The following is a 13,930-nucleotide window of genomic DNA, read 5'->3' as shown; positions in this document are numbered from 1 at the left end:
TCACAGTGCACTGCAAAATGGACAGTTCACCGATTGTGACAACCCACACCAACAACAAGAGCAAGTCCTCGCGTAAGTCCTTAATCAGTCCGAGTAAAATTTCGTCGAAATCGTTGAATCCGGAGGGGACGCGTCGACGCAAACCACTCTCGTGATCCACAGAGTCTTCGAAACACTTTACACTCGCTCAAACTGGAACACCACACATTGCCCTTTTCTTATTTTCGCTCGTACCATCGTCCGAAAATCTTTCCTTTCTACCTCTCTGCTTTTATTTCTCTGTCTCTGTCTCTCTGTCTCTGTCTCTCTCTCTCTCTCTCTCTCTCTCTTCTCTTCTCTTCTCTTTGTCTCTTTATCTTTTCCTTTTCGTTTCTTTTTGTCGGTCCCTTAAATTTTAAGTAGACGAGAAGCACGAAAAGAAAGCATGAGATTCCTTTATTCTCTTAAACGTGTTACCAATTTGCATCGTGTTCTTTTGTATCTCTTGCATCGTTCCATTTTTTCAGCCAGTCGCCGAGATCTTTTCCAATCGTCTGTATAACGTTCTGTGCGTTGACGTGTGCGAAATACTGGCATGTTTCGGTGGAACTCGAATTAATTTGCCTCGCAGAGTTAGCGAGCCGTCGCAGATGCATTCGCGGATGTAAATTAACAGGCGACGAAGTAATTCGATTCGACCGGAGCATCCTCCGCGCTCCGTACTACGACTAACGTCATTCAATCTGATGCATCGTAATTGAAATCATTTGGCGTATTAGGCATGCGAGGATTTCTACGCTAGCATGAAAGTTATATAGCGCGCGATTTTTCAGTTTTCTTCGTTCCGTTTTAGATCTTTTTATACATAGTGGTATAATTAGTGAATTATTTCGTTGCCCCTTACTTTATTAGTGAAAGCAAATATTTTCCTTTATATCGGAATTATTATAATAGAAAGTATTTATTATACGATGAAAAATTGTGTCAAGTATAAATATTTAAAGATAAGGCTTAGAGAGCTGGAAAGCTAATAAACACACGGTTTCAGCCTTTTTATATATATATATACACGTTTCTTTTATAATTTTGAACATGTCTAATTTTGTTTAAAGAGGAAGGGTGTGTGAGTGTTTTCACGGGATAATACGGTTGACAGTCACGGAGCGAACGTTGTCACTCTCGCGCTCCGAGATTCCGTCAAAATTTAACACACCGGCCCTCGTGTTAATATAATGAACTCTGTTTTGGTGACGTTGCAGTGACCACGCCGCTGTTCACACCTGCAGTGGGAGTTGCTGCCGCGAGTGCAGGAGGTGCTGGTGGCGGAGGTGCAAGGAGTTACGTCGACCCTCATACCTACGAAGATCCGAATCAAGCTGTGAGAGAATTCGCCCGAGAAATCGACGCAGGATACATCACGATAGAAGCTATCATAGGTATATAAATACACCCTTTACGCGTCTTTTGAAACGTTTATACGTTCTTCAAACACATCTCGCAAGTTAATTTTTCCAGATTTTTTTGTTAACAAATTTCTTTCGTTTCTCGTTAACGAACAGGTGGTGGAGAATTTGGCGACGTTTGTCGAGGAAAATTAAAACTACCGCCAGACGGTCGAACGGAGATCGACGTCGCGATCAAGACTTTGAAACCAGGTTCCGCGGACAAAGCTCGCAACGACTTCCTCACTGAAGCCTCCATCATGGGTCAGTTCGAGCATCCGAACGTGATATTCCTGCAAGGTGTCGTAACCAAGAGCAATCCAGTGATGATCATCACGGAGTTCATGGAGAACGGTAGCCTGGACACTTTCCTGCGTGCGAACGACGGCAAGTTCCAGGTGCTGCAGCTGGTAGGCATGCTTCGCGGTATCGCGAGCGGCATGCAGTATCTTGCTGAAATGAACTACGTACATCGAGATCTCGCGGCGAGGAACGTGCTCGTGAATGCTGCCCTCGTCTGCAAGATCGCCGATTTCGGGCTTAGCCGGGAGATCGAAAGCGCCACGGAAGGAGCGTACACGACCAGGGTAAGTAGTCAGCTCGCAGAAGACTGTTGCTCGTGTTATGCGCAACTTCATTTATCCGAAGCTCTGTTTAGTAATAATCGCGTTAATGTTGTAACGTTTAACGAGATCAGAGGTGAAAATATAGTCAACGAGTTTTGGTCGATGCAAATTTCATAGGCTTGCGGTAACGCGAAAGAACGGCGAAATACTTAGAAACCGTTTGCTAGACCGAAGAATTCGGATAAACAAAGTTGTATCGTATCGATATTACTCCTTTTCTTTGACGAGACGCGGTCTCGTCGATGGAACCGAGACTTTCAAATATCGAATCTTGAAAGACTGTTTACTCCGGCAAAAAGGGTGGAAAGATCCCGGTACGATGGACAGCTCCGGAAGCGATAGCGTTCCGAAAGTTCACCAGCGCTTCCGACGTATGGAGCATGGGCATCGTTTGTTGGGAGGTGATGTCCTACGGCGAAAGACCGTATTGGAACTGGTCTAATCAGGATGTGATAAAGTCGATCGAGAAAGGATACAGGCTTCCAGCACCGATGGATTGTCCGGAAGCGATCTATCAGCTGATGCTCGATTGCTGGCAGAAGGAACGAACTCATCGTCCTACCTTTGCCAATCTCACTCAAACCTTGGACAAATTGATACGAAGCCCGGACACGCTGCGGAAAATCGCCCAGAACAGGTAACAATTTTCATTCTATTCGAGAGAATACTAATTTCTCCGCGACTCGCGTACCTATGTGTCACTGGCGCGCTATTATTCACGTGTTCGATCTATCGGGATTACCATTCGCAGGAGAAGTACCGAGAAATCTTGCGTTTCCGACTAACGTAGTACGAACGGTGCAAAAAAACCTGTCGTGTCGTTGCTTTCATCGTACGAACAATTCGGTAGGCTCCGTGAGATGATTAAATCCAACGCGATACTAGATATTCTTGGGAACGCGTTTGGCATCAGGGGCCAGCACCACCGAATTGTTCTTTCATCATCTCTTAACACGAATCATGCCGCATGCTACGCGAATCACACTTCGTGTCCATAAATTAATTTCTCTCGACAGCCAAACGTTTTTTCCGTTCTATCGCTGAATACTGTAAGAAGCTCACATGCTCTGCGCTCTTCACGTACGCTGTTAGACTGGGCTTTGATGTTGTTGCTCATCCGTAATAGGATGTTACCGCCTAAACGATGAATATTGGCCGTCCAGGAATAATCACGAATGTGTGTGTGTCTACTCGACAGAGAGAGAGAGAGAGAGATTCTTGTGCACGTCTATGCTCGAGGCGCCGTTAATACCTCGACCTGATTGGCATTACTGGAAACGGGCATATTGTACTGGACTGATCTTTTTCGCACCTTTTAGTTCGTGACGTCTGACATTTTCGTTCAAAGCTATTTATTCGTTTTTGTTATTTTCTTATAGTTCTTAGTTTTTTTTCTTTTTTTTTTTTTTAATATTTTTTTTTGTACATTTCCCGTAGCTCAAAGTCGTCAAAATTGATTTTGTACAGCGCCTCCGCTTCCTCGCATCTCGTTCTCTTTGAAATTCAACGACGCCAAATTGAAAGAGAGAGAAACACCGAGAAAGGATTTCGCGAGCAACGAAGCGCGAGAAAATAGAACGCGCGGGAAACAAAAATTTCTGTTGGATTTTTCTTATTTACAGCACATATTTTCGATGAATCTCGGCGAGTAATCTCGTTAAGCTGAATGTCCGACGCGCGAAAAAAATGTCGTTCGAAAAAGTTTGCGACCATATACATGTAACAAGCGGCTTTTGCGCACGTAATTCTGCTCTTAATTAAAACGGCTTAATTTCCTTTGGAACGTGCAAAAAGATCTACTACCTACCTTCCGTTTCTGTTTCGTATTACTTGTTGGGAGGAAAATTAATTTATGGACGAAAGTCTCCGCGCGATCATTTTCGCGGAATAATTTTTCGTTCGCGTTTCAAGAGAACGGCGAAAAGTGCGCATCGTACTGCGGTGGCTTTCAGAGAGCTTTTATCGCTTTAGCGCTTATCGTTTCTGTAATCCTGGAGCCTTTAAACCCTCGTCCTCTTACCTCCACTTATTTCCACCGCGAAACACAAAAAAGGCGAACAAAGGCGAGATCAAACGATACTCGAGAGTCGGACGTCTTGCCAGCACCGCTTTATCGTTGCACACGATCGTTAATGAAGAATACGAGGAAAGTGTCTGTGGTTTTTAAGAACAGCGCGGACATCGCGAAAAAATTGCCAAATTTTTCTCTCGATCGAAGAAAGGAGAAAAGCATTTCGATCATCCATTGACTCGTCGTACCCCGAGACGAATCGATTATCGTTAATTCCACTATTTCGTCGTTAAACATCCAGAAGAAAGTTTCCAACGAAATAGAACAAGTCTTTGCGTCGCCTTTCCTCGTTTGAACTTTGGATCCATCGACTGTTCGACGAAATCCTGTTCTCTCCCCTTTTGTTGAAATGTCCTAAAGTTTTATCACTTTCATATCCATGTCGTGTAACTTTACTTCAAAGGTAGAAAACGGTTGGAGCTTGAAATATTTCAAGGTATCTTGGAAAATAAAAAAATTCTAGATAGGACGCTTTACCCGAAGGAAAGGACTACGCATATTCGTTTCGACATCGATGGATCAATCTCTGTCGTTTCCATCCCTCTGCCCTTCGATCCAACAAAATTTCAGTTTCTCTTGCCGACGACGTTCCTTTTTTTCTGGGCTAATTCTTTGTGGTTTTGGTTTTGTGGTGTCTTTGGTACCCGACTACGAACTGCAACCCAACGCAACTGCGACAACTACCATCTACCACCAACTACAACTCAACAACTACAACAACAGCGTGAGGCCACCTGCACACAATCCGTACTATGTCACAAGCCACGCGGCTGCCGCACAGGCCGCGGCAGCGACCGCTGCGATTCCAGCCGCGACAACGGGTCCGTTCGTAGACGTAGTCGGCCATCAGGCCCATCAAGCCCAGTCGACGATTGCCGTTCCAGTAATGCCACCAGGAGCCGGCCGTAGCTTACACTATCACACACACGCAGCGACACACGCATTGCCACAACAGCCACCGCTTACTTATCCCAACTGGGTCCCATTCACACACTTCGGTTAATCGACCAGAATCGATCATATTTTTTCTCTTTAAGAGAGACAAGTGCTTCTTCCTGCTGCCTCTTCTTCGATTTTACGAGCGAACGTCTAGAAATCGTAAGCCTCGTTGCTAAATTTCCATACATCTTCGATCGACCATGAATCGCGCCGAAAGCGTTGCTAGATGCATTTGAACTTGAACGTTGTTAATAATCTAACCCTTTAACGGTGTAGTAAAGCAATATTTCGATATTCGTACGCTGTTGTAATATCTGATTAAAAATTAGCGTATCAATTAGAAATTTATATCAACGCCTTTAAGTCTTTGCGAACACGAAAGTGTTAGATTTCGGTGTGCGTAGCACGTTTATCGATATTCTTTTCTATACAATATCGATAGAACGAAAACGGAAACGCAAGAATGCGAATTCTTCGTCTATTCTGTCAGCCTGTCAGAGGGTTAACAACGATTAACGACAAAGTCTTTGCGTCTTCAGCGTTTTTTTCCTCGCAGCGTCTCTTCGTTCGGGGTCAGAGCTCCGCGATCGTCGTTTCGTCCAAAGCTGAAACGAAATTCGTATAATGAAAAAGTTGTCGAAGGGTCGGAGCAAAACCTGCTTGTTTCTTTCCGTGCAAACGACGATCGAAGTTGTACGCGTCCCAGCTTGTCGAACGACAACCGGGTCCAACGGATTGGCTTTTTTCGTCCGTCGACGTTCGCCGAAGAAACACTCGTGCAGTTTTTGCTGAACGTTGAAGATGAGCAGGAACACTTTTCTCCTTAAGTAGAATAATCGCGGACAGGATGATTTTCACGCGTTTCTCTCTACTCTAGGGAACCGCTCTCGTAAATAAAATATTTAGGTTGTCAATTGTGTTGCGAGCCTATTTAGACGTAGGTAAAACGGTAGCGAATTAGTCGTCGTAGAGGAAAGATTTTCACGGTTTTCGAATTATACGACACTCATTATCGCCAGCAAAGCAATCTACAATACGTATACTTATTTATAAAGAGAAAAGTGTTTTTTATCGATGTGATGTTGAAGCGACCGCCAGGCGCGATGAATTTTATCCATCTTAGCTGCCACGTAGAGATCGCATAGAGAATATTTATGGTTCTAGTTAGAGTGATTTAAATGGGAAATTTTATGAGAGTATATACATATATACATACATATATATGTACCCTGCAGTTTTTTGGTAGAGATATAATGAGAATTTATAGAGGACGAATCGAAGCAACGAATAGCAATATACGTAGAATGGGTTTAAGCTGTGAAAGCTTAGGGACGGGCAGAGATGGTTTTAACCGCGAGACGCGTTGTCATAGTCTTTCAGATGTTTTTCTAATTCTTGATATACGTAATGTATATATATATATCTCACGGGAGTATACGTAAACATATACATATATCGTAAAGAGGCGGATATATATATATATCGATATAGTATTTATTAACGTCACGACTTTTACCGCAACAAAAAGAGGAAACTGCAAAGACTTATTAGCATTTAATCACGCGAGCTATCATTCGACCAGATTAGAATAGTATTTTTCTACTTGAAAGTCAAGAAAAGTCAGGAAAACCGTACCGAGAAATTGTACGCGATATCCCAGGTTGTTTTCACGCCGGGACGATCGATTCTTGCGACGATACGCGCGTCGCGCCTACGTTATAGCGAAAATTTTGGACAAAAAGGTCGATCATAGCGGAATGCGTCGCGACACACCATTACAGGAAAAATGGAATGGAAACAAGATAGAACGGGACGACGACAAACGAAGAGAGTTCAAGTTTCGCTCCTTCGAAGCGACGGATTCGCGAACGATTTTTCTTTTTCGAGACGAGAATCAAAATGGACAATCAGCTTAGACGCGTTACGCCCGCGGAAATCGAATCGATGCGCGCTAATTACCTTAGAGTTTACGCTGACAATCGCGATAAACGAGCTTCGCGCAAGCACACGATCGCACACTTGCGCGAACGTACAACGGTGTACGGTCGAGAGAAATCAGGGCAGAGACGAGACGAGAAAACGTACGCGATACACATAAACACACACAGGCAAACCAAACACACGTACAAGCAAACACACGCCAAAGTGTGTGACCTCGATCGCACTAACAAATGCTAACAATTGTCAGAATCAGGGAAAGGGGTGCTCCACCCCCACCCCCACCCGCCTCGTCGACATCCTCCAACGTGCATTTGAGGAAAAGGTAAAAAATCAAGAACAGCTTTCAGTCGACCCAAAAAGAAAAAAAAAAAAAGAAGTAAAGAAAGTACGAAGGGAACGAGGAGCAACAAGGCAAGAAAAAGAATAGTTATTCGCCGAGATGTTTCTTGATCGACGAGTACGTACGATATATACCACCTACCGTGCGAATCTCTCGGAGAACAAATTCATCGACTCGGCGTTTTACGAAGTTATCGATTTCGCGTTTACGCAAACAAGTTACATAATTAACATGGAACGTTTGAAAGAAGAAATCTTACGTCGATAAATTTACTTATCCGAAGAAGATAGCGGAAATACTTGTAAACTGCACGGTACGTTTTAAAAAGGAACGTACCGATAATTATCGTTCTTCCATGGATTTAAATTTATGGAGTTGGTTGGACACGGCTTCCAACGATAAGAGCGACTTATACGTACGCGTGTAGGCGCGTGCAACGGATTCGATTCGTTGCCTTTTTGCTCCGTTTGCTTCGTTCGAATCACCATGAGTATTGCTGCCACGTAGACAGCATTTGCTCTGCTTGTATCCTATTAGTTCGTATCGCACTGCTTGCTTCATACGCACCATTATCCACATTCACGTCTACGTAATACGTCCAGCTGATCTCTCAACTTTGTGTATATCATCAACGTAATAACACCGTCATTAGCAACTCTCACTATCGTGTCACCATCGATCACCAATCGCTAGCAACGGTTCCACGAAGGTTCGAATTTTCACGATCTCGCCTGCGTAACCGTGATTTAATCGACTTTTTCTGGCGTGCCAGCAAGAGCTTGCTTCGTATAGTTGGTCGTCGCGTGTATCGTAAGCCGGTCGACACGCGAATCGAGCGAACCTTTCACAGGCACGGTCGTGAAAACTTATCGAGCCTCGGTCAAAGTGTACATAAAGATATTCTACCGGCCCTTCTAACATCCGTTTTATACCGTATCTACCCGTAAATCCGCCCGTAAAAAATCTATCAAGTAAATGACACCAATGGAACAACTTCTCCTAGAAACGAGTAGCGAACCCCCGAAACTCGATTCTGAATCACGCTCTTTCACCCTAACCAACCACCTATCAACTGCGAATTCTTTCTTTAACTCTGCTCGCAGAATGTCTCTTGCGTACGTCCGATAAAGTCCGTGTATCGCGAACGTGAATTTTCTACGAGAAAGTCGATTTTTCCGTCATAATGGCGAGAATGACTTTCTGCGAGCACGAGAATCAAAATGTCTATGTATTTTGTTGCTAACTGATGGATATTAGTGTACATATAACTCGATATAACATAGATCCCGTTTGTGTGAACAGATCTAGGGCTACGAGCGTAGCTGTTTCGACGACCGATGTGTAATTGGCGATCATCGAAACGGCTGACCACCACCACCCTTCCTTACTAGAAATATTTCCGGATAATAGAATCCGAAATGGACTTGAAATTGCTCTTTACAATCGGAAGGTGGAAAGACGAAAGCGTTTCTCTAGTTCGATCGTTTAAGCCGTTGATCTTGTCCGATGAAAACTGATCGTTTCGGAATCGAGAACGCTGATCCAGTGGAAATCGATTTGTTTCTTCGTCTTCTAATTTCGATCTAGACTCGATCAGAGATTAAAGCGCTTGCGTTTTTCCGCTCTGCCCTTAGTCGATCCGATCAACGACCTGTAGAAGCTCGAACGAATTTCAGGTCTTTGGTTGCTCATAGTGTTCCCCTGGATTCCTTAATAATGCCAGAAAACGAAGGATTCGAGTGTAACAGAAAATTTTCGACAGGGGCACCAATCCACTGGCGCCGGACGCGGTGGACTTGACGCAGCTGACCTCGGTCAGCGAGTGGTTGGCTTCCATCAAGATGTCACGGTACGCGGAGAGTTTCGAAAGATCCGGAGTGACCACCTTGGAGGCGGCCGCGCGTGTTACCGTACAAGAGCTGACGGCGCTCGGGGTGACGTTGGTGGGACACCAGAAGAAGATAATGAACAGCGTGACAGCGCTCAGAGCACAGATGTCGGCCACTTCGCAAGGTTTTCTCGTTTAATCGCGTCGACGTTGCGACCGACGCAGGATTCGATTCCATATACCATCGACGAAACGCATCGTTCGTTCGAGAAGCTTTCGCGTCGATCACCCTCTGAACGGAATTGTACGAAGGCACGACGGTCCGGAGCATCGTCATCCTAGTCAGGGCGATAGACGTTTTTCTTCGAAGAGAAGCTTCGTTCGCGAACGCAAGATCACGAGCGACAGGAGAAGCCGAGCGAAAAGAGCCGAGGTCCGTCGCCAGTTTGGGAGAATCGGCGAGGAACCGCGTATCGCAGACATTCCAACGGAGAAAAAGCACTGGAGATCCGTTCGAGTTGCCGCCTGTGCCACGTCGGATGGAAGACGACGAAATTCGCTGCTGCGACGACGACTCGTCGAACGTAGTAGCTTAACGAAACTAGCGCGAATCTTCTTCGACAAACGAACCACGTACGACACATTTTTTACGAGACGATCGTGACCGGGATCAACGCGCGACAAACGTATATCGCGAACGAGCGAGTCCGCCATCGACTTTGTCTTTCTCTTCCTAGGAAATTTTTCTCGCGCGCTGCCCGACTCGTGGATCGTGGCGTCGCGTCGAAAGCAACCGAACTGCCACTGCACGATCACTGCCGTATGAAATTTAGAGAACGTCGTGCGACGAGCCGACGGCGTCGATCCTACCTAGAAGCCGAACTCTTTCAACCTGCTCACCGTCGAGACTGTCCAGCGCGCCGAATCGTTGCTCACGCGAACCGTCACAAGAACCGTCTTGCCAGACTTTCTCGGTTTCTCGGTCCAAACGCTCTTTGCTGTCAACGAAAAGTCGCTCTCTCGTTTCACAGTGAGTTCCTAACGTATGTGGCGCGAATCGAACGGTGAACAGGTCCTCCAACGATTCGCACGATGCGTGCCGTCGAATGTCTCTACGGTACAGACCAATAGCGCGAACAAATAGACGGCCTAAAGTATCAACGAGCCCCGCACAGCTTTTGCCCCTCGTTTCGTTCCTCCGTGCGAAAGTTTTCGAACAACGATTGGTCGTACGAAACCGAAACCGAAACGAAGATTCCACAGGTCTAACGATACTTTTTAAGATATAGCCATTTACAGGAGGGAGAAATCGAGCAGGGTAACGCGTCCTCGCTGCGAGTCTAGCGCCGCGTTTTACGTCCCGTGCAGCGAATATTTTCTAGCTCTTATCGATAAAGCTTCGATCGATGTACAAACGCACGGACGCATCTTACGCGCGGCTCACGCGACGCATGTAGATATACGAAGGAGCGACGGATAATCGCGCGAGACTGAAATTGGTCTAGATGTTAAATAACGCGACGACGAAGCTCGAAGAAAGGAGGATTCTTGCCTTCGCGTTACCTATATGATAAGTATATCGTTTATACGCGATTTGTATAGGTACCTGTCGATCAAAGGGAAGCAGGGAACGAGTAACGAAGCAGGAACCATGTGCCAATAACGCGAAAACAGCGAGAGCGAGAGAGCAAGAACGAGAGAGAATGAAAGTGTATGTGTGAGAGAGAGAGAGAGAGAGAGTGCGTGAACGAGGGAAAATGTTTTGCGCGAAAGGGAAAGAAAAGGCGCACGTTATCGCGCGTAATCGTCGATTGCGAGGAAAAATGGTCCCCATATATATATATATACACTTATTAAAAGAGAAATAGATTATACGGTGCGTAATGCGGGACAGATTTGTTGGGAACGATCGTGGGAGCGTGCAACTTTGCAGCAGAGAAAGAAAAGAAACGGCGAAACGTGTCCCTCGACACCGTGAGAACATATCAAGGAGTTTAAAAGAAAGATTAAAAAGGACGACGAAAACGCGAGAAGGTGCGTGGCGGGTAAATTTTTTCGAAGCAACGACGAGCGAAAGACGTTGGACGCGAGATCGATGCGGAGAAGTTTTCGCGACGACACCGACGCGAAAACGGACACGCACGGTGAACCGTCTCCGAGCAGCGGATTTACCTTTGTACAAGCGGTTTCCAATTGTTTCGCATCGCAGACGCAACGTCCGTGCCGCAGCGTGCGACGATATCCAACGACAATGGATGGTCTGTATCTTGTTAGATGCAGGTTCGCCGATCGTAAAGACTGCTTGCCAAACGGACGACGATCTGGCAGACGCCCGTTGAAACCGGCGAACGCTCGCGAGCAAGTCGGCCGAGCCACGGCAAATTTCTATTCTTAATTTAACGAATTACTCTAGAGATATATAGTTGGGAACAGAGAGCCGATGGACGCCACGATGGACGAAATTGCTGGCGGTACGAAAGGGAACGCGACGTAGCGAATAAAAACGTGGAATAACTTGGTTCGTTGGTTTGGGTGGATCCATCGGTGCGCGTCGCGCCTCTCCGTTAGGAGATTCTTACTTACGCGAGATCGTTCCGTTTGCGCTGGAAAAATGGGAACGGGGATGCCGGAGGGGGTCCGGTCGAAGGGCGGTAGGTCGCGCGACGAAACGCGCACCCTCCGTTAGCAGAGAAAGAGAACGAGAAGCTACTGAGAATGGCGACGATTAAGAAGCAATAAGCGAATACACGCAAATGCAGATTTTTATATAGAGAATGTTAAAAAATTTCAGAAAATATTAATTATCGATAGCGCTATCTTCCTAAATGTTCGTATTAAAAGTTAAAGGAGAAGTAAGGTAAAGCGTGAGACTTTAACGACAAAGTCGGGTGGAGGAGTCCCAACCGAATCGCGCGATATCGCGACAGAGACGAAGGAGAAACGGCGCGCAACGATACGATGCAACGCAGCGTGGCGTTGAAACGAATTTTTAGAAATACGAAAAATCGATCGAACGAGAAGGAAATTTCGGCCGGGACTCCGCCAGAGGGAAAAAAAGAGAGAAAGAAGATTTTAAAAACTTTCAGCTGTAACTATTTGTGTCTAGCGACGAACCTGCGAGTGCGACCTGAAGTTTTGAGAATGTCGATAGTTTCAGTGAATTAATATTTAGATTTCATAGATCTCTGTCGATATTACACGATCGTAGACACGAAACGAGCAGAAGATAATTAGTTAGAGCGTAAAAGATATCTTATTAGAGACCTTTTCCATTTCACTTGAGTCTTTCGCGTTCGAACCTGCCTACAGCTGTCTCTGTTTCTCCAGTCTTTTCGATCGCATTTCCTCTTCTTCTTCTACTTCTACTTCTACTACTACTTCTACTACTACTTCTACTTCTATTTCTCCGAGAACCACGTCATTTACGTACTTTGATTCTCTGTATTTTCCACTCTCCGATTCTAATACGCAGGGCGCTTCTTATTTTGTAAGAGACGAGAATCCAAGGTGCGAAAACGTCGAGAGAAGGAAAAGCGATAGGAAAAATAATTGCGTAATCCGAATCAAAATTTACTTCGATTCACGCGAACGACGCTTCAATTGCGTTTCCTCTCCTATCGTTTTCCTTTGTATTCGCCTTCTTTCCTTTATTTTTTAGTTACGATTGTATCGATATTTTTTCTTTTTTTTTTTTTTTGTTTTTTTGTTTTTCTTTCTTTCTTTCTTTTAAGTAATCGTTACTCTTTCCAACGAGGAAACGCAGCGACGGACGAGCAAACGAACGATAAAATCGTTGAACACATCCTCCTCGGACGCTCCTTTACTTAAATACTTTTACTCGATTAACACTTCTGTACTACTATTTATTAAAAACAAAGAAAGCCTTATTTATTGTTTAGAGATCAGACTAAATTAAAAAAAAAAAAAAAAAAAAAAAAAAAAAAGAAGGACGTTCTAACCGTGGTAGGTTATCTATTTACCTTTACTAGAATCGTACGAAAGGGGACGAAAGAGAGAGCTAAGAGATAAGAGAAGAAAAAAGAAATCATTATTTCCTTACTTCGCTGTTTTCGAAAAACTCTGACCGCCGTATAAAAAGAGACGAAAGGATAAAAGAAAAAAAAAAGCGAAATACAGCATCCATCGTTAGATACGATCGTCGAGTCTCTAAGCAGTTATGTTATCGATTAGTTAAGCGTTTCTTAAGCGATCTACGTGCGCGCACGTTCTTTAATTCTCTCTTCAATTTGTTTCCCTCCTTTTTTTTCTTTTTTCTTTTGCCTTTTTAACAGTCTGTTTAACAGCGAACTTTGTCAAAGTACCTGCTTCGGAAACGAAAAGCAAACAAAAAGAAAAAAAAAAAAAAAGATAAAATAAAGAAAGAAGAAAACATATATTAAATTCGCGAGAAGACAAAGCACACAGGTACCGTCCCGTATATATTATAAATAGCTCATCTACTATCATGTACACGCATCATAATTTATGTATACTCATCGAACTGAGTTTTTACGATAATTGGTTCAGCGAATCACCATCGTGTGTCCTCGATTCATTGTATAAAACAGAAGAAGCGACAAAGCGCGACAGATGCAATAAGAGAGTTAATGTCGACAAATTTTGGAACGTGTCTAAAAACATTTTTCCTATGGTGTTGTCAAGACGATGTTGAATGTAAATAAGATATAATAAATAATATACCTTATACGATGTAAAACAATCACCAGTCGTTCTTATCCAACCCCTTGCTTCTCCGTTCATTTA

The 13,930-nt window shown here is 44.4% G+C and overlaps 1 protein-coding gene across 18 annotated transcripts in view; it reads left to right on the top strand.

Annotated features, from left to right (window-relative positions):
• Eph (Eph receptor tyrosine kinase) overlaps nucleotides 1–13,886 on the top strand; it is a 94,641-nt gene extending 80,755 nt beyond the window's left edge. For 4 of the 18 annotated variants that reach the window (XM_072013725.1, XM_072013723.1, XM_072013724.1 and 1 more), the window contains 6 exons: nucleotides 7–72; nucleotides 1,239–1,415; nucleotides 1,539–2,008; nucleotides 2,347–2,684; nucleotides 7,246–7,320; nucleotides 9,101–13,886. In XM_072013725.1, coding sequence (XP_071869826.1) covers nucleotides 7–72; nucleotides 1,239–1,415; nucleotides 1,539–2,008; nucleotides 2,347–2,684; nucleotides 7,246–7,320; nucleotides 9,101–9,365 — 1,391 coding nt within the window. In that variant the 3' untranslated portion in view covers nucleotides 9,366–13,886. Of the gene's footprint in view, nucleotides 1–6; nucleotides 73–1,238; nucleotides 1,416–1,538; nucleotides 2,009–2,346; nucleotides 2,685–4,841; nucleotides 5,335–7,245; nucleotides 7,321–9,100 lie in introns of those variants that run through there. The other 14 variants (XM_072013739.1, XM_072013736.1, XM_072013737.1 and 11 more) reach the window with 6 other exon arrangements.
• The last annotated feature ends 44 nt before the right edge of the window (nucleotides 13,887–13,930 follow it).

This window comes from Bombus fervidus, chromosome 12 (genome assembly GCF_041682495.2).
Source record: "Bombus fervidus isolate BK054 chromosome 12, iyBomFerv1, whole genome shotgun sequence".
Classification (NCBI taxonomy): Eukaryota; Metazoa; Arthropoda; class Insecta; order Hymenoptera; family Apidae; genus Bombus; species Bombus fervidus.
The sequence above is the reverse complement of the archived record's forward strand: the minus strand, read 5'-3'. Positions and strand labels throughout refer to the sequence as shown.